The sequence below is a fragment of the Epinephelus fuscoguttatus genome, linkage group LG2, assembly GCF_011397635.1.
Source record: "Epinephelus fuscoguttatus linkage group LG2, E.fuscoguttatus.final_Chr_v1".
NCBI lineage: Eukaryota > Metazoa > Chordata > Actinopteri > Perciformes > Serranidae > Epinephelus > Epinephelus fuscoguttatus.
This window is the reverse complement of record NC_064753.1, coordinates 33765983-33786021: the sequence shown is the minus strand read 5'-3', so window position 1 is coordinate 33786021 and position 20039 is coordinate 33765983. Positions and strand designations below refer to the sequence as shown.

The window sequence follows — 20039 nt, the reverse complement described above, 5'->3', positions numbered from 1 at the left end:
TGCTTAGATTAAAGCAATAACAGTGTAAATACCTCATCTCAGCCAGCTTTCTTTGTGTTTGTGACCAGAGGGCTACCTTTAGGCTTAACAGATTTTATGAGGCATCTTCCATCCCGGTTGCCAGGCACCTCTCAGCTTCCCGTTTCCAATGGCAACTGCTGGGTGGTTTGATGAATAGTACTGGACATTCAGTGTGTCCTCATGTTACTCCAGATTGGATCTCAGTGCTCTGCTGACTAAATGCAAAGTTTTCTCTCCTCCCCCTCTCTGAAATACACATCCACCCTTCCTACCCAAGTCTTCAGCAGCTTTTCAAGCTGTGAAGTGAAATGAGTATTGACAAAGACTAGAACTGGGGCACTTTATGGAACACAAATTACTGAGCTTGCATCTCAGAATTGACCTTGATCCTCTCAAGGCTAGGCTCTTGTTTGAACACACTTGGGTTGAATGTAAGACTGTTGTGATGCAGTATCTTTTCAAAGGAGAGAGTGAGCCAGCAAGACAGAATGAGAATCAGTTCAGGGAGTGCAAAATGATTCTGATGTCTAAACGCAAAGATGTTTGTGAGGAGGAGTGAGGTGTTCCTGTAATCCGTGATGTCCTGTCATCCTGTTTATATGCCTACTCAATATGCATGTTACTCAGCTGATCGTGGTACATAGGTGAGGCGTGAGAACACAGGAATGTATTGCTCAGCTGGTGGAAGCAGAGAGATGTGAGAACTGTTAAAGCTTTACTCTGCAGAGGTGTGCGTGGACCTAAGAGGAGCTGGGGTTGGAGGTCAAAGCATCAGGGGATCCTTAAACAGTGATAAATGAATGCAGCACATGGCCTGTGTCAGCCAATCTCTCCTGGAGCAACAGAGAAGGCAGAGCCAAGGCACTCCTTCTTTCTGCTCCAGAGTCGACACCAAGCTCATTGAAATTCACAACCCGTCTCTTAACCGAGAGCACCTGGCAGGCGTGTGCACGGGCAAACTCACAACCTCACACAACCTCTTGCTGCTGCCTCAACCAGGGCGACTGGAAAGCCACTGACTGTGCATTCATAATCAGGGCAGCTGGGGCTGCGCTGACCTGTGGATGCATACATTTCTTGCAGTTCACTAGCGATGCTGCTGGGTGGGAACCTCACAAGCGAGCTGGGCTGAAATGAGGGTGTCAGTTAGAAAACGGTCTCATCTGGCCCGCCATGGTTCCATTTGCTTGTTAATCCGTGTGTCCTGAATGTGTGTGTTTTCCAGACCTCCACGTGGAGCCCCAGCCAGGCTCCTCCCTTTCTACCCAGGAACTGATGACCAGACTATGCTTCTTATTGGGAGAAGCAACGCCTGGCACTGCTAGCTCTCCTATGGAGGACAGGAGGGAAAAGAAGGTAGGGCAGCATATTGATTCACTGGCCTCATTGCTGTCATGTCATATAGAAAGGCGATGGATGGTTTATGAGATGACCTTCTTATTTTCAGCCCTCACATTACCATCAGGATCTTGGTTTCTTTAAACATTCATATGTTATATCCAATTGATTTGAGTGCAAGGAAACATTGTGTTAAATGCTGTGTGTGAGTTGACCAGTTAAATGCCCCTTGGAAAAATGGATCGATATATGTATTTTGGAGCATTATTTATGGTGTTGCTATGCTTGCGCTGGGCTCCGTTTCCACGCTCAATGCCCTATCACTTTAACCCCTCTGTGTGAGAGTTATTGTATGTGCTTATGCCTCTCCATCTCAGTGCCTTTGCATTGCTCAGCCTTGGCCCATTTTCTCAGCCTCATTCCACCACCTGAGCTCCAGATTCAGTCAGTTTCACAGAGATAGCGAGGCTCATATGAGGAATGTGGGTTGTCCTGGCTAAGATAGATGAGGCTCTGGTATAAAGGGAATAACAGTGAGCTGTTTCAACTCTGCTGCCTTGTCTCCCTACAGTCTCTGTGTTGCAGAAACGTTGCATCAGTAATGAGGAGACCTGAAATGCACCTGATCAAAGTGCACAAGGATAGGGAGTATAGAAAAAAAAGCTTTTTCTTTTTCTTAGAAAACATGTCAGTTTATAAACAAAATTATTTTTGATCTCGTCTTAACATTTCACATGCCTCATTTCCCAGTGTTCTTTATTTGTAGAGGTCACATACAATAATACATGCAGATGTCAAGTGTGATTTGAAATATTCTTCAAGACCATAAAAAAATCCTTTAAGAGACAAGGGATTAAAGTCAAGTAAAATATCTTTAACAAATATGTGAAAAGGAGGTGTTTTCTTTTTGTAAGATCAACATAATGGAAAATTAAAAACACACAAGTCAACGTTGGGGGATATTTTGGCAGACATATGGTATAAAAAGTACTTTTTTTGTGTTTAATCACCTGAAAACAAGAATCAGTGTGTTTTTTCATTAACTTAAAAAAGAGCTGTTTATATCTAGATATAGGGAGGAGGTCCTCGTCCACGGGCTTTGCCATGTTGCACCACCATGTTTCCACAGTAGCCCTAGATAGAAAGGTCATTTGCGTTTTCACATTTTCACATTGGTCACCATAGCAGTCACTGCGCGACGAGCAGCATCAGAAAAACACATTTTTTAACACTAAACTGCTTTGTTAAGTGTTTTTGGTGGTTTAAATCACCGGTTCTGTTTGTTTTGGAAAGAAAAAGACCTCTGCGGATAATTCAGCTCCTGGTGAAAAAAAAAACTCTTAACGTCTGGCTCTTAAGTTATCAGAGAAAAAAGGTGAGCACACATTAGCAGGAGCTGGGCTAGATGCCCGACTGTGACTAACCTAACAGTGTCAAAGAGACACTGATTTGTAAAGTAAAACTGCCAATTCAGTGTTTTGTACTAGTTATCACTTTGTTTGTTTTGGAGAGGAGGAGACCTCTCTACGGATAATTCGGCTCCCGCTAAAAATCTGAACAATCAACTCTGAGAGAATTCTAATTGGATGTTCACTCTTGGCACATGGGAGAAGTTTCAGCTGGTTGCAACCTGCAATCCTCACAGCTAGATGCCACTAAATCCTACACACTAGACCTTTAATAAAATATGATTTCTTGCAGGGTAGGTTTGAATAAATTGTGTAGGTGTGCTTGTTTTTATGTGTATGTATTTATTCTTTTTGCTCTTGAAAAGCAGAGTCAGAAGGCTTTTCAATAGATTTGATACTCCAGAGATGAAGCCTTGATAACTGTTTTTTTTCCCAGCCAGCTCTTTCAATATTTTTGTAGATTTCTTTTTCATTTTAATGAGTTGAAGTGTTCAAAATCACTTTGTATTTTGCTTTGCTGTAGAGCTTTATATGCAGCAGTTCCAAGGTGCCATCCAAAACACACACACACACACACACACACACAATGCTAATCCCAAAAGGCACTGAAGCACGTCCTTACAACACACACTAAAATGGTACCTTCAACTAATGTTAGATTTCCCATTTCCTGAAACTTGCGTATATTGTTATATTACATGTTTAATGTTAACTAGTACCCTCATTCAGGCAGGCTGATTCTCTGTTCATTGGATTTTCTATAGTTAAAATACGTCCTGTCACCTGTGAGAAATGTTCACATTTCATTTGGTCTTTGTGGAATCAGCCCCGTGTGGAACAGCAGATTGTGTGTACAGTGACTTTTATAGTGAATTGTGAATGTCTACAGAGAGTGATTTAGTTTTGAACGCAGCCAGCCGTCATTATGAAAAACTGGGAAAATGACAGCCAGGATGAAAATAACTGGAATTATCCTTTCATTTCCCATCTGCCTGCGCACACAAACATACTTAGTCACACAGAACAGTGTGCGTGAAGGCAAACACTGTCATGCAGAGAAGAGTACTGTCAAAAAAGGGTGGCAACTGACACTGTTGATTTATTACACTTTTATAATGGAAAAATATCTCTTATGTTTCTTCTCTTTCTCCTTGCACAGATTTGATCGGGTTGAGAAGCTCACCGTGTCTCTTTTTATATTTATACTTGATGTGACTTTAACCTCCTTGATCATGTATCTCTGTGGTTTCTTTCATTTTCAGTGTGATACCTCTGCCCAGGGGGGGAGTCCCAGCTCCACTCTCACCTGCAGCACTGCCTCCCCCTGTTCAGAGAGCCCCTCTTCCACCCTGAGCACCAGTGCTGGAGGCCAACCTTTGCCCCAGCCTTTACCCTTACCTTCACCGCACTGCAGCTCCAGTCCCAGTGGAACCCTCTCCAGCCCTGTTCGCAGCCCTGCTCCTGGAGCCACCACCGGGAGCAGCCCTGGGCCACCTTCTCAAAGCCCCACCTCCACCCTGGGGAGCAAGGATAGTGGGATCATAGGTGAGAGCTGCTGCTGCTGTGTATCTGTTGGAAATCCTTGCCAGGTTTTTAAACGATCTCTGTCCACATTGTGTGAGTTCAGATTGGTTTTCACACTTGGTGAAGCATGTCCAATACCAAACCCTGGCCATGCTTTACTAGAAGTAAAAAATAAATAAAGTGTGCTAAAAAAAAAAACACCAGCGGCCTATTTAACTCAATGTGGAACGACTCGCGTTATCAGAAATGTGACAGAGTGCCACACCTTCCTACATGGTGAAGGGAAGTTCGTTGCAACATCACTTAGTTTTAAGTCCTTGTCAAATGTGTACCCCTACCCCACAGCTAGTTTCTCTACGTCGCCTGTGCCACTTCAGCCTCGAGGCTTCAGCTCCCTCCTGTTAAAACTAGGACACTGCTGTCTTTGTTGCTTATGGGTCTGATTCTCTTAAAATAGGACACTTTTTTCTCCCTAAATAGAGTTTGTATTTATAGTTAAATACAAAAGTGCAAAGGGCGCATCAAGTACAGTAAAACTGAATAACGGCTGATGAAACAGTTAAATGTATTTTATTGATGAATGAGTAAATGTGATTCGTTGAAGAGGAAGACAATGCTTAGTTGTAGTTTAACTGATAAGAAAATGCAAGTAAGCACTTGCATGCCATGTGTTCTTCCTTAGAAGTGTTTCTTTTTTTGGCTGCCTTACTTAACCCATATTTTCTCGCGGCACAGCAACCATCACTAGTTCTTCTGAGAATGAGGAGCGCAGCGCCTCCAGCAGTGAGGTCCTGACTAAGGATGAAGGCCCGGGGGGCGTTGCTGGTGTAATGGGCCATGCAAGCGAGGACCGCCATCCCGGGCCAACCAGGGACAATCTGACCATCCAACAACCAGATGAGGCCTTACCTAGAACTGACATCATGGAGCCCAGGACTCCACCTGCACCGAAAAGACCGCTCCCACAGCACCACTTACACAGCACTTCCTCGCTTGTGATGCCCCGTCCAAATTCTGTGGCAGGTACGTTTACCTTCTTTTATGCGTTCACCTGTTATGCTGGGATTAAAGGAATAGTTCAACATTTTTGGGTAAAATGTAGAGATGCATTATTTTTGAAGTATATTTTTTGATTTTGAAGCAGGTTTTTTTTTGTGGTTGTGGTTGTTGTTTACTATGTTCTAGTTGTTATTTATTCCCCCTTTGGTGCCAAGGAAACAAAGAAATCTTCATTATTTATTAGTTACTATTAAGTCCATCATTACACTAATTAGAAGAAAATCAATCATACTCATTTATTTAAAAAACCCTTTGAAATAACCTACTTTCACATGAAAAACTGCTTCAAAAATTCTTTTTACTATATATTGTACATTACGGTATATCATAATTCCCTCCTTTAATGCTGTGAAAACATTAACAAATGTCTCTCCCTGAACCAACTGTATATATTTTCAAGTTCTCACCAAAAACTAAAGCTTACAGGTTTGCCCAATACTAATTTTTACTAAATAGAGCTTGAACGCATTGTAATGTAACTCAATGCAACCTCTGTCAGCTGTTAGTTCCTGTCACTGACTGTTAACAGCTAACAATAACTAGCTCTCCTGCTGATTTCAACACGGATATTTTTTCTTGTTCACAATGTGGCATTATCAGCCAAACAATAGGGTGTGTCCCCTTGGGTGTCGATTGTGAATTTACTCCATCCTTTCGTCCCAACAGCATCTCAGGGAAGACCTCTGTTTGTCCCAAACACGTTCTCTATTATCCCCAGGCGATTGGATGTCATTAGTCTGGAGTCCTGCTTTTTAGCCTTTTGATGATGTGACACAACAGAAAAAAATCTTATTTGAGAATAGGAGGATGGCAGTTAGCAAGGCGAATATCAGCTGATACAGACGTGCAGTCAATAAATCGTTGCATCCCCAGTAATATACTTATTCACTTTTATTGTGGAGACTAGTCGAACAGGCAAACCTGTCCCTTCAATGTGAAGCTGAAGCCAGCAGATTTTTAGCCTAGCTTAGCATCACATTCTTCATCCATTCATATAACACAGGGCAGAACTAAATTTCACTGCACCATGTATGTTGGTGCTCTACTTACCACCGGGACTGGATGTTCACAGTGAGCAGTACCATTAAATGTCCTGGGAGGCTTCCAGTTGTCATGAGACCTTGTATTATTTATTTAAAATGTAGTGCTGTGCTGTGCTATGCTGTGCTTTGTGAGTTAGTCCAGACCGGCATCACGTCATTGCCAAGGCCATGACATCTCTTTTTGGGTGGAAGAAAACTGTTTTGTGGCAAGTTAAGCAAGACTTTCACGCTGAGATTTAAGGCACATAAAATTGACCATCAGTGTGGTAAACAGCTAAATGCTGTTAGTGACAGTTATTACTGATGGATAGCCAATGTTAGCTTAAGTGGGGGGCTGCTGCAGTAATGTTACAGTCATTCAGAAAAGCAGCATCATGACTGGAAACTGGGAAACCGCTAATCTGGCTCTGTCCAAAGGGAACAAAATCCTCTAAGGTTCACTAATTAACACGCTGTATTTCCTGGTGTGCATGCTGTCACCTTGTGGTTGCTAGTCAACTAGCGGAGACTCTAGGAAGTAACTGCTCCCAGCCAAGAAGTAGTCCCTCACATAGCGCCCACCACCACCACAACATGTCGTTTTCACACATCTATTTTTGTACGGATTAAACAAATTAGATATAATGTGTTAATAAGTGAGCTTGTGAGAGAGTTGGTAAAGCGTCAAGTGTTTTGTAGATGAAGTAGGTTAATGAGCGAATGAATGTGACAGCTGTGACCTGGGTGATTAATTATTTGGACTGACAAGCTTTGATTGAATGGCAGATTGATTGAATTGATATTTGACTTTGTATTTTCCATCTATTCATCAAACACCGATTGCATAATTTGCAAGATTTCTGTGATGCAGAACTAAACTTCACTGCACCATGTGTGTTGGTGCTCTACTTACTACTGAGGCTGGATGCATACAGTGAGCAGTACCAGTTAAATGTCCTGGGAGGCCTCCAGTTGTCATAAAAATATCCCCCTCCCTCTCCAGTCACGATCTTTGCTAGTGCACAAGGCTCTTTTTCTTCCCTTAGATGTCAGTTCATTTGTGGTGGGAGCAAAAGAAGAGATTCCCCAAGGAGTGGATTCACAGTAACGCCTGCCAGTTTCTTCTGTCAGCTGGTGCTTTCATTTAGGCACCCTTGATGAAATTCAGAATAAAGATGAAGCGAGCCACATAGCACCATAGCCGCAAGAATTTTACACCACATTCATGAATGATTAGATCATAGAGTGACGATGTATATAAATTATAATTTAGCTCAGGAGCGAACTATTAAAATGTATCTTTAATGATTCCCAGATGGAAAATTTAGTTGTTACAGCAGCAATATTGTCTACAACAAACACAAAGAGGCTATGGGTAAGAAAATAATGAATGGGGGATTTATAAACATATGCTCCAGACCTTTAAATCTCAAGACTATCTTAGAAAATGTATGTATAATGAAATTGTAGCCTATACATTAGATAATGCATGCAAAAACGCTGCCATAATAGCCGCAGAACAGCGAGGCAAACACTAATGAACACAGAATATGTTGATTAAAATCCGAGTATATTTCATATATGTTAATATATATTGAATTGCAGATTTAATTTTCCAATTACTCAATGCATAATTTAATGTCTAGATGGAGGCTCCATCACCTTATGTTCCTCACTGTCTGTTCTCATTACCATCCTCATAATCAGAATTTATGGTAAGGGTGGACGTAGCTCATGCTCCCAAAGCTTCTTGAGATAAATGATAATTGTTTCAAGCACAGAAATACAAACGGTGGTCCAAGTCGGATTGCGGAATCAATACAAGTTACGTGCTTCATCAGCCCCCCAGTGGGCTGAGACTGGGGCCATTTTGGCAAGAAGCACTGTACAGTAGGAGGACTGTCGGCAGAAGGAGCGCCTAAAGCACTCTTGTTTTTTCTTTGTGAACAAGTCAGAGGCTGAAGATGTGCAGTAGTTGCATCAACTGCAGATATGATGTCTTCCTAGTGTTTTAATTAGCGAGAGTCCCAGAAGTCTACCACTAGTGGTCTAGGAGTAGTAGCAGCCAATCAAAAAGGAACTTCGGTATTTTTCAACCTGGACAGACATCACTTTTTAAATTCGGTCCGGTATTGAGAGAAACCAGCAGCTGCAAAACAGGCTGCAGTGTAACTTAATTAGATAATTGTGCAAATGTTTTTGCCACTGACTAGGCACAGATTGTCATTGTAAATTGTCACTGTAAATGTCTAACAGCATTATAGAAAGGACCCTACAGACATAGACCTTTTTATTGAAAGGTAAGATCTTTTTTGTTTAACCTGAAATAGCCCTGAAATCACCATCACCAAATCTACCAGACTCCATTTAAATAAACCGTAATTTTATCATGGTAAAACACACTTCATTCAAAGTTGACAGACACAAAATAAAAGTCAGAAAAACCATCTTGGATCATATTCCCACTGCTCCAACAATTACCAACTCTGGTTTGGTTGAAATAAACCTTTAATTGACGCAATTAGGCAGCACGGTGGCAGCATTGTCACCTCACACCAAGAGGGTTCCTGAGTCAAACCCAGGGTGGGTGGTTCGAACCTAGGGTGGGGGAGCCCTTCTGTGTGAAGTTTGCATGTTCTCCCCATGTCAGCGTGGGTTTTCTCTGGGTACTCCGGCTTCCTCCCACAGTCCAAAGACATGCAGGTTAGGTAAACTGGTGACTGTAGGTGTGGTTGTGAATGTGAGCATGAATGGTTGTGTGTCTCTATGTGTCAGCCTGAGATAGGCTGGGGACCTGTACTGGGTGTACCCTGCCTCTTGCCCAATGGGCTCCAGCCTCCCCACGACCCCCAACAGGATAAGTGGTTACAGAAAATGAATAAATGAATGAACTGATCCAGTTACGTGTAAGAACATGCTGGATCTATACACACTAAAATTACTCTTTATTTAAATGGAGTCTGGTGAGTTTGGTGATGGTGATTCCAGGGCTGTTTCTGGTTAAACAAAAAGGATCTTACTCTTTAACAAAAGGTCTATCTCTGTAGGGATGTTTTCCATAAGTTTGTCAGACACCTAGAATAATATTCTGAGCCTGTCAGTGGCAAATACTTGGGATGTAACTTAGTGGATGTAAGCTGATGTGCAAAAAATATGCCAAGTAGTTACATTGCAGCCTGTTTTGCAGATGCAAGCTGCAGTGGTCGTGCCCAGTAGTGGACCAGTTTCAAAAGTTGTTGTTCCCATTAGTCATTTAGACACAAAAATGGGCTCCATATTGAAAGATACCATGTTACCCTATAAAAGTCTATATTATTTGACAGGGCAGTGCCACTGGCCTTTAAGGGCACTGGGGCATCTGGTTTCCAATAATGGGACAATGCATGAGACCCATTTTCAAAATGAAATTAATGGAACAAGAAAGTAAGATGAGATTATTGATACCACTCTTATATCTGTCAATTAAATATAAGGCTACAAACAGCAGACACATAGTTTATCTTAGTTTAGCCTAGCCAAAAGACTGGGAACAGGGGGAAACAGCTAGCGTGACTATGTCCAAACGTAACAAAATCTGCCTACAGCACCCTAAGTTTGGGCAATTCACTATTGGATGGTGGGTTATGTGCTGATCCCAGCAATGAAATAGTGCAGCACATATACCCCTGAATGTTGAATTGTTGTTTTAACACTTTGATTTTTGTATGGATTAAACAAATGGGATAAACCATATTAGTTAGTGAGCTCTGAATGTCCCGATAGGCAGGTTTTGTTGCCTTTGGACAGAGCCAGCCTAGCTGTTTCCCGTTGTTTCCAGTCTTTGTGCTAAGCTGAGCTAATCATGTGCTAGCTGTATATTACCCAAAATGTCAAACTAATCCTTTAAGGTTGAAAAGGTTCTTTAGAATCAGCGATAGATGGGTTGCTCATGATTGTCCCTGATGTTCTGGGGCCGATGCTATCAGGGATGCTGGGGGTGGGTCCAGAACTGTGGAGTTGACCTTTAAAGTGTTGACTGATCAACAAGGGTTGGAGGGTAATCAAGCACACTGTCATTTGCAATGAACATAAAGGCAGGCAGTGAGTGTAGGACTGGTTGTGGTGAGCAGGGTCTCATCAGGCTGAACTGTCACGGGCGGAGGGATGAGCTGTCCTGGTGTCTCTGTGTCAAAGCGGCTGAAAACATGTTTTAACTCTTTCAGTGTATCCTTGGTCCATTCAGCCATTTGGCCTGGCTGTCGTTCTCATCCCACTCCACACCTCCTTCACACTGTTTTGCTGCAGACTGTTCTTCATCCTCTCACTTGTGGATGTTCTTTCAATCCTCAGTTCTCCTCTTCAGCTCCTGTTTGACAATTACAATTATTTCTTCCATGTCCCCTGTCCTAAAAGCCCTGTTCTGCCTGTTGAAAGGGATTTCATGTTTTCAGCGTTGCAGGGTTTGTTATTTGCTCGTCACCCAATCTTTTTCTTTTATCATAATTGCGCTGTTCGCTCTGTAATTGATTTGTCTTGCATCACAGAGCCCTTTCATTGTCCACTGGGTACTCCACAGAGCAGGTTCCATGTGCTCTTAAAAGCCCTGTGAATTGTAATATGGCCTCAGTAGCTTAACACCACTCTCTCACTGCGCTGCTGCAGGATGATGGACACACGCAGGGATGCAACATATCAGAATATGATCTGATCTGCCAAAGTGTGGGGTGGTGGAACTGTATGTACCACAGCATTGTGAAAAAAACAAGTTCAGTGTGTCTTTCTCCTTGTGCTGAATAAAGAAGAGTGATGGCTACACTATGTAGTAAACATGAAATGTCAGTTAACAGAGCATAAACACATCTCATATTGTGTGGCTCACGTCTGAGTGTGGGGTGATTTGGTGATTTGTCATGACGAAGGATGCTTAAGGACGTTGCCGGCCAGCGTCTTCAGGCTGCGGCCGTAATTGCTGTTTTAAAGCTTTAAGCTCGTAACAGCTCAGAGATGCTCTGAGATTACCAGTGGCTGCATTCAGTGTGTACAGTACATGATTATAGTTATGTGAAGTCATCATCTGGCCTGCACTTTTCATGTCTCCTGCCTGTTCGACTGGTCTGTTTACAGTATTTTATATAGAAGAGTGCAACGTGACTCAGGCCTTTTTTTTTTATCCCACTCTGAGGGGATTAGCGGCAGCAGTAATGCCAGATTTTTTTTTATATATTAAAGCAATGAATGAATGAAATGGACCAGTCTGTGGCTTTTCATTCAAAACAAACTCTTTAAAATAACAACAGCTTTTCAGTCAGACCAGTTTTCTCCATGCAATTCAATTCATTCATACAACTAATAATCCCCTAATTGTACATGCATCCCTCCTTACACACAGTCTAATAGTTTAAATTAAAGCAAATCTAAATATTGAGAAAACCAATATCATTACAACCCAAGAGGTCCCAATAAGCGTAGATGCTTCCGGTTGCAGTGACTGTAATCTAGTTAGCTGGTTCTCCGCCATGCCTGGATTCATAAACTTAGATTAGATTCCCCTTCATTTACTAGGAGAAACATAACAGCCTGAGACTAGACTTGGATTAGATTCCCCTTCATTTACAAGCAGAAACATAACAGCCTGAGACTAAACTTGAACAGAGGCCCTTCACCCTTTTTTCTTGCCAACTGTTCCAAAGACAGATGACCAAGATTGAAATGTTACTAGGAGCCTTTCCCAAACATTCTCACATGTTAGTAATGCCGACCTTACACCAAACTACTTTTCAAGCAATTTTACTGTAGCAATAAAATCACGACAGCTTTACCTCAGTTGGCATGTGCTCCCGTGATCTCGATCGCTTGGTGTAAAGTAGTCATAAAACTCGAGCAAACTTAAGTCGGTCTTTTTCTTATCTCAGCATTCTGATAAAATCAAACATTTGCTGAGCTCTTTCCAGCAGCAAACCAGGTAGGCAGTAAACTTGGAGGGGACTCCGAGGAGGCACAAGAACGTTAACAAGTCTCTTGTACTGTAGATGAAGAGAAAACTTGTGTAGTCGTGGAGTGAGCAAGAGTCAATGTTTAATTCGGCTAATGTGTATCTAATCCACCAACTGGCACCTATTTCAGTGAGAAATCTTAATTTTTGAAACGGTTTGCCTCAGTCCCACAGTCCCCTCCCACTGAAATAGCCCAGCTCATCAGGTAGGAGGAGTTGAGACAACAAAATCCATAAAGTAAAGTTTGTACACAAATACAGTTCCTTATCCTTATGGATTATCTCAATACAGAATTGAGAAGAATACTGTCAACATATGATACTGTGTATCTTGTGTTTCTAGAGAGAAATTTTTAGCATCTCATAATTCTTTAAGGGTGTTAGGCGTGATATTTTCCACCAGGAGCAGGATGGGAAATCATCTCAAAAGGAATCTAGTTGTTGTATTGCAAATAGTGACCTGGCAAGATCCCCAGTCTGCAAACTCTTAGAGTGTGTGACTAAAAACTCACATTGTCTGTAGATGTGAGAAGGTGTCAGACTTTAGTCTTTTAAAAGTATTTCAAAGTCCTTTCAAAGTCTTCTAGTATATATTAGGCAGTAGTCTCTGGAGTTTGAATCATACCCACTTTTGTTGCCTTTTATACCCATCCCTGTTTTGTCTCCCAGGTAAATCCTGGCAACAGTTAAATAAGGCGAAAACTGCCAAAACAACAGCAACAAAATGATACAAGTAAGATGCAATGTAGTGCAATTAAATAACCCCTGAAACAAATTCAGCCTTACTTCAAATGTTAAGTTTTCTTGAGACTATACTTCACTTGTAACGTGATGAATCGTCCATGGAGTGTTTTTAGACTATCAGTTCTAATGATGTAGTGCTGGACTGCAATCTGTAGAAACATTAACATTGGAAACACTTTACAGTATAGTGCAGTCAGATACAAAACCAACAGAAACTACGGGCTCAAAAATGACAACAGAGTGTAATCAGCACCTCTCTGCTAGAGTGTCAACATTACAAATTTGTAATGTTTCAGAAAGATAAAATCGTAGAGGAACAGCTGTACTGTATTGTATTTCAGTGTACAGTGCTTTCTACCCCCCCCCCTGTGTTTTGCTGCATAATGATGTGCTTTAATAGCAGAAATAGATAATTAATCTTACAGAACACCAAATTTAAGAACCAGCTGATTACACAAAGACTGTTTTGTTATTCTTCACCACAGCCTGGACTGAAGACTCTGCTAAATGTCTTGAGAACTGCAGAAAGTAAGCCTGGCTGACCTGTAAACTCTGTAGTGTGAGTGGGCGGATGGATAGGGGGATGTGGGAGTGAACAACTCTTTTCGATTTTTTGCTCGTTTGACATTTTCTTCATTTTATTTATCATGTTATGTAGTTTATTTGGTCATTAGAAGAATATGTGTAATTCTGTGATTGACAGCTGATACATTTTTGCATCGCAGCCGTCGATGTGTTTCCAGTGATCATCACAAATTCAGTGTCCTGACGTGTGAGACGGAACGAAACATTTGGTCATTTCAGAGTCGTGTTAGCTTGAGATTACAGGACTTGAGATGAGTTGTTTTCTCTTCTTTTTCCTCTCCCTTCTCTCCTCAAGGTCACTGAGCATTGAGAGCAGCAACTGTTTATGTCTCACGTCTCCATGGAGACAATAATTGACTCGAGCAATGAATTTGACACTTGTGTGGTATGCATGAGTATCTTTGCACATTTCCTGCATCTCTCTCTCACACTCTCAATCCGTTCCCCACCCGCTCTCTTTTTACAGCAACAAGCTCCACTCGACTGGAGGATCTGACTTATATGGACAACCAAAGGGCTGCTGGTCACAGGAGCTCCGTCCGCAAACACAACACAGCTGGACGCACAAATGATGACTCCAAAGGTATTTTGTGGCTTACCTTCTGGGCGAATTTGGTGTGTAAATATAGCTTTGGCAGAAACATCTGCAGACCTGTGTGGAACATGTGCACACTTCCCCCAATGTCACTGCTTAAAATTACATATCCATATATATAGCTTTAACTCTTTCCTCTGGCTCCGTCCAGGGAGATTGGTGCCATTCAAACAAGCTGACATCATGCTGAAACCGCTGCTGTTTGAAGTCCCCGGAATCACTGCAGACACACCTTTTGTTGGCCGGGATTGGCTCTTCACGCGTCTAGAGGAGGTCCTGAGAAAAACAAGCAGCTGCGAGGGACGCGGTGCTGTCATTGTGGGTAACGCAGGATCTGGCAAGACTGCTATCATCTGGCGGCTGGTGACGCTCAGCTGTCATGGCATGCGCACACCACAGGGAGGTCCCAGCATCCCTCACAGCCCCAGCTCCTCCCCTAAATGTAAGACTCCTATCTTTATTCAGAGCAGTGTAATTTTTGTGTGTAATTCATACATTCTCCAGTATGCTCCTGTAATGTCAGACTCTTATAAGATATTGAAGGAAATATCACTTTTTGGGAAGGAGTTGGTATCTGGGTCACGCACTCTTCTTTCAAGTTCTCCCCTGAGGTTTCTCTGCTGATTGCAGTTGTGTAAGGGGACTGAGATTGTTGGGTTTTTTCTATATATCAGGAGTGGCACTGGAAATGCTCTTTTCTCTGCAAAACAAACTCATACAACCAGATTTTGCACATTGCAGAATAAATGCATGTTGCATGTTGTGACCTGCTGGTAATTTCTGTTTTTCCATAAAACGTGACACACCTGAAGCACAAATACAGATTTTCACTATCATCTTCTTTCAACCTTTTTCTGCAGTGCAGTGAGAAGTGTTATTAGGATTACAAGCTGAGGGCAAAGCAGTACAGAAGAAGCAAAGCTAAAATAGTGTTCAAAAAGAATACCATTCACTGCATTATTCATTGATACCTGTACTTTTTTGTTGTCATTTTGATTTAGATTTAACAGAGGATATCACATGAGGTGTGCGGGTATCCAGCCTTATCGTCCTGCACTCTTTGAAACAAACACTCCTGCAGCCATCTAGTGTAATTTGGCTTAATGTCATAGTTGCCAGTCTTGCTTACAGATGCACTAATTAATTCTAGCGGTCTAATTGTCTTTCTACTTCACTCCTGGCATTCCTGTACTTACACCAGAGACTTCATCTAACGAGTATAAATGGCAGCTTTGCGTTTGTTGTTGTTGTTGTTGCATTGCGCTCTGTTCAGGTGGGGATAAGCAGGGAAAAGCAGCCTCCAAACAGCCAGCTGATTCCCAGCCCAGTCAGAGTGCTGTTGCAGGAACAAGCGATAGTACAGCACAGAGGAAGGAAGCTGTCAGATGCCTAGCTGCCAAGGTACCTCGAAACACACATGCACACACGTGTTTGTATTTTTTTTTCTATTCATGTGAGGACTCTCTGTTACAACTCTACCCTTAAAGTAGCAGTTTGACATTTTGGGAAATGTGTTAATGTGGTTTCTTGCAAAGAGTTAGATGAGAGGATCAAAACTACTCGCCATGTCTGTACGCTAAATATGAAGCTTAAGCCAGGAGACAGTTAGCGTATCTTAGCATAAAGAGTGGAAGCTGGGTGAAAAGGCTAACCTGGCTCTCCCAAAATCCACCTACCAGCACCTCTACAGCTCACCAACTATCACGTGATTCTTTAATCTGTGTAGAAACTAAGGTGTAAAAAGACAATTCTTTATTCTATGGGGTTTATGTGTTGGACTGTTTCTTGGCCAAGAGCAGTTGCCATGCAACCAGCGGAGACACAAGGAAGTTACTGCTTCTAGGGAGTAACTTTTTGCAATTTTTTTTTTGTACAGATCACAGTATGCGACATTCATAACAATAATATAGAAGCAAACCACTTGTTGCTATGTAAAGATATGGGAATTGCTAAAAACACAGGGTTTCACCTGGGTGGTGCCTTACATCCTGCCTCATACAAAGTGTTGTGTGCCTGATGCACGCTCTCGTCAGCTTGCATCGAGTCACTCGTGGCTTTGTCACTTGTCAGATAAGCTACTAAAACCGTAACTTAAAAAGTCATTTCAGGACTTTTGTTCAGCACTCTTACAAAGGTGCATGCAGGTTATCATATAAAGTAGGGTTATCGGTATTGGATGATACTGGCTTTAAAATCAACTATCGGAATTGGCCAACATGCTTTTTCTTAATTTGCAAAATGAATAAATATCACATAAATTGAAAAGTATTGTATTTCATGTCTCCATCTGTTGGTGGGCCATCATGATAAGAGCATGCATGCATAATATGATGTTAATTCCAAAACTTGATGACTTGATGATCACTAAAATTAGGTTGGTAAAAAGTGGATATAGAGATATTGGTATTGGTTATCGGTCAAATTAGTTGTTAGATATCGGCAAAAAACCAATATAATGTATCCCTAATATAAAGTATGAATGTGCACTTAGAGGATGGGCTGAGACAGGACGGTCACAGAGGTCACCAAGGCGTGCACTGCTACATCCTGTGCAGACTATCCCGCCCCAGACTGTGAATCATAGATGTGCTCTGAATGTGGCATACAGCCCCTTTAAACAAACAATATACAACATGTTAGTGAGCTGTAGAGGTGCAATAAGGTGGATATTATTCTTTTGAAACAGAGCCAATCAGCAGGGGCCAAAATCTCTTCACTTTCTTAAAATAAAATAAAATCAAAAAATACAAGAGTACACACACACATATACACATATTCACACAGTGCACCTCTGTATGGTCCTTGTTATTTATGCTGTTGCCGAGCAAACTGTTGACTCACCCGCAATTATAACATACAAAAGGAGGGAAGAAATGATATACATACTGTATATATTATACTGACATCATAGGCTTGCCTCTAAATTAAGCCTCTTGTTATTTTTCCTGCACTTCTCTCACCAGATTTGTAAGCACGGTAATATAAAACAGCATCATAAACTGTACTGTTCTGTGGGGAGCTATGACTGTTACAAGCCTTCACAAAACACTGAAGAGGGATCAATTCAAAGAGATAAACACACATCAGCGGTGTTCGTTCTTTAAAGAGCTATGGGGCCGCACATTTGGGACACAAACATATAATGTCATAGTTTTCTCCTCTCTTTCTGGGCACATGTAGAACATGCTGCTGATTGCATCACATGGATGACATGGAAGCTTCTAAATTTACTAACGTGGCCTCTATAAGAGTTTCCATGGGAACAAGTCAGACTACTTGTGATGGCGAGGATTTTCGCTCAAAAGTAAAATCATTGATAACATTATATGTGGAGCACTCATGGTCAAGGCTTGGATCTATGTATGAATGGATACTACTGAAAATGTTTATTTCTCGGCAACATTGCATTTACATTTACAGATTACTACTATTAAACTCCCACAAAGACAGTTGCCGTTTATCTCAGTGTTTTGTATGTTATGCTCTGGTTCAGTTTGGCTCCTTTATTGCAAAAATCATCTTTATTAGTAGTGATATGTTTCATTTTTCAGACTTGTTTACAATGCAGCTCACCGCCTAAACAAGCCAACTTTTTACTGAATGTGTTATATCGATACACTGCAGTAATCTGTTGAATGAAGCTCTCCTTGTTGAGTTCCATGAGACGATGTTATGACTCAGCTACTTCTATAAGATTTCCGCAAATATGATTTCTGTGTTTATTTCTTGGTGTGATTTTATTGTTACCCCTTATTGTTTTTATATCCAGCGATACTGGTCGTGATATTGTTTTTCTCCTTTTTTTCTTGGGATATGAACAGAAAATGTGCCCTTAACAAACGGCATCTGAATTTGTGCAGGAATATTTTTTCTCCAGTATTAAAGTAATTTAGGTGGTTATTGTCTGTATGGTGTGAACAGGAGCCGCTGGAGCCGCTGGAGCCAAAGCAGCATCACTTCTCATGATTCAGATTTGCTCAATTGTAAACAAATAGGCTGTAGGATAAAAATAGGGGTCTTAGTAGTTTTAAAGTCAATATTCAGATGTTCTGCAAGGTGTATACCTGCCTCCATGGTGTGATGTTGAGGCAGTTTTATTTATATAGCCCAATATCACATACATACATACAAATTTGCCTCAAGGGGAAAATGCATGGCACAGTACGTGACTTGACAGTGGACGAAAAATGACTGAAGGCTCAAAAAGGTGCATGCAAAATGGCCAAGAGAGCTTTTCAGGTTTTTCTCAATTGCTTTCTTTTTTTTCTCACTTCAGACCAACCTCACATTAATGTGGGGTTCTACCAATTAAATACACCACCTCCAGGTTTTAAAGAAAAATCATGGATTATGGCCGAATGCAATTCTGACTTGTAATTTCCCAGAGTTAAAACCCCCTGATGTATTTCCACCCTGACCATTAACAGTCTCACTGCAAACACAGATATTTTTGTGATAGAAACAGATACAAATAGCAGCTTTGCATTTTCAGTTTTCACAAGGGGTTATCTCCCAGTCTGAAAAGTGAAGCCAATGTGGAAGTGCCTTAAACCTGCATTCTTTCATATAGCCAGCAGTAGGCAATGCCACTGGTTGCAAAAAGAAGTCCAATTGTATAGAAGTCTATGGGAAAATGACCCTACTTCTCACTTGATTCATTACCTCAGTAAACATATTCCTGAGTGTACTAAGTTTCAAGTCTTCTTTAATACAGCATGATATTCATTTTGTAAATTATGGTCCAGTTTAGCGTATTCTGACTCATCGGGTGTAGACTGTGGGTGTAAGCCTGACACTGACCGCCTATTTGAGCCAGCGTACTCCTGCCCTTCTGCTACGTGCGTGCTACTGTTTTGCCAGGGCACCGTCACTGCATCCTGGACTCAGCGCTGCCTCAGGCGATTGTGATTGGTTTAAAGAAAGATAAAAAATCCTGTGGTGTTTGTTTCCCATATACCAGAATGATAAAAGGTGCTGGCAGCGCCGTGGAGGGCTGGCTACATGAGACTACATTTAGAGTAATATATAGGCCTCGATGAAGCCGAGTATGCCTCAGGACGTGGCTATCTTGTGATGGATAAATGTCAAATCAAGGCTTTAAAATGGTAGTCTACGAATAAATGGGTGAGTCATGGTGGCTACATGATACATCCACTTCTTTTGTACCCTCTACATTTTTTTTTACCTGCCTTTTCTTCTGTCAGGTGGTGGCCTACCATTTCTGCCAGGCTGACAACACCTACACCTGCCTGGTGCCAGAGTTTGTGCACAGTGTCGCCGCCCTGTTGGCCAGAGCGCCACAGCTCACCCCGTACAGGGAGCTGCTGGTACAAGAGCCTCACCTACAAAACACACTCAGTTTGCGATCCTGCGTTCAAGACCCCATCGCTGCCTTCCGAAAGGGCATCCTGGAGCCCATGGCTCACCTGCGCAAGGGTAACAAAATTTGCACACACACATTCACCACTTACACACACATTGACTTTAAGACAAATGTGATATTCAAGTTTAAAGACCTTTTAAAATTTTAAAATATTATCAGTTTTTAGGTGGAAAACTGTCTGCTTCCCTCACCATGCAATTAGGGAGCCATCTCCTGTGTGAAATAGCCTATTAATGACTCCATGATGGGCCCATAGATTATTTTCCCTAGTTAAGGTCAATGATTTGAAGCAGTGTAGAGTGTGAAACAGATGTTAGGTCATTTTACATAGGGAAATGATGAGTGTTATTTTTGCCCTGGTGAATCATCAGCATCTCACTGGATGTCA

General features: G+C 41.7%; 1 protein-coding gene across 1 annotated transcript in view; it reads left to right on the top strand.

The window, feature by feature from the left end:
- The window catches only part of LOC125899969 (protein TANC1-like), a 42607-nt gene that overhangs the window by 4994 nt on the left and 17574 nt on the right, over nt 1–20039 (top strand). The window contains exons 5-11 of the mRNA XM_049594680.1: nt 1247–1377; nt 4031–4313; nt 5028–5315; nt 14140–14256; nt 14420–14710; nt 15542–15669; nt 19473–19704. Coding sequence (XP_049450637.1) covers nt 1247–1377; nt 4031–4313; nt 5028–5315; nt 14140–14256; nt 14420–14710; nt 15542–15669; nt 19473–19704 — 1470 coding nt within the window. The remainder of the gene's footprint in view (nt 1–1246; nt 1378–4030; nt 4314–5027; nt 5316–14139; nt 14257–14419; nt 14711–15541; nt 15670–19472; nt 19705–20039) is intronic.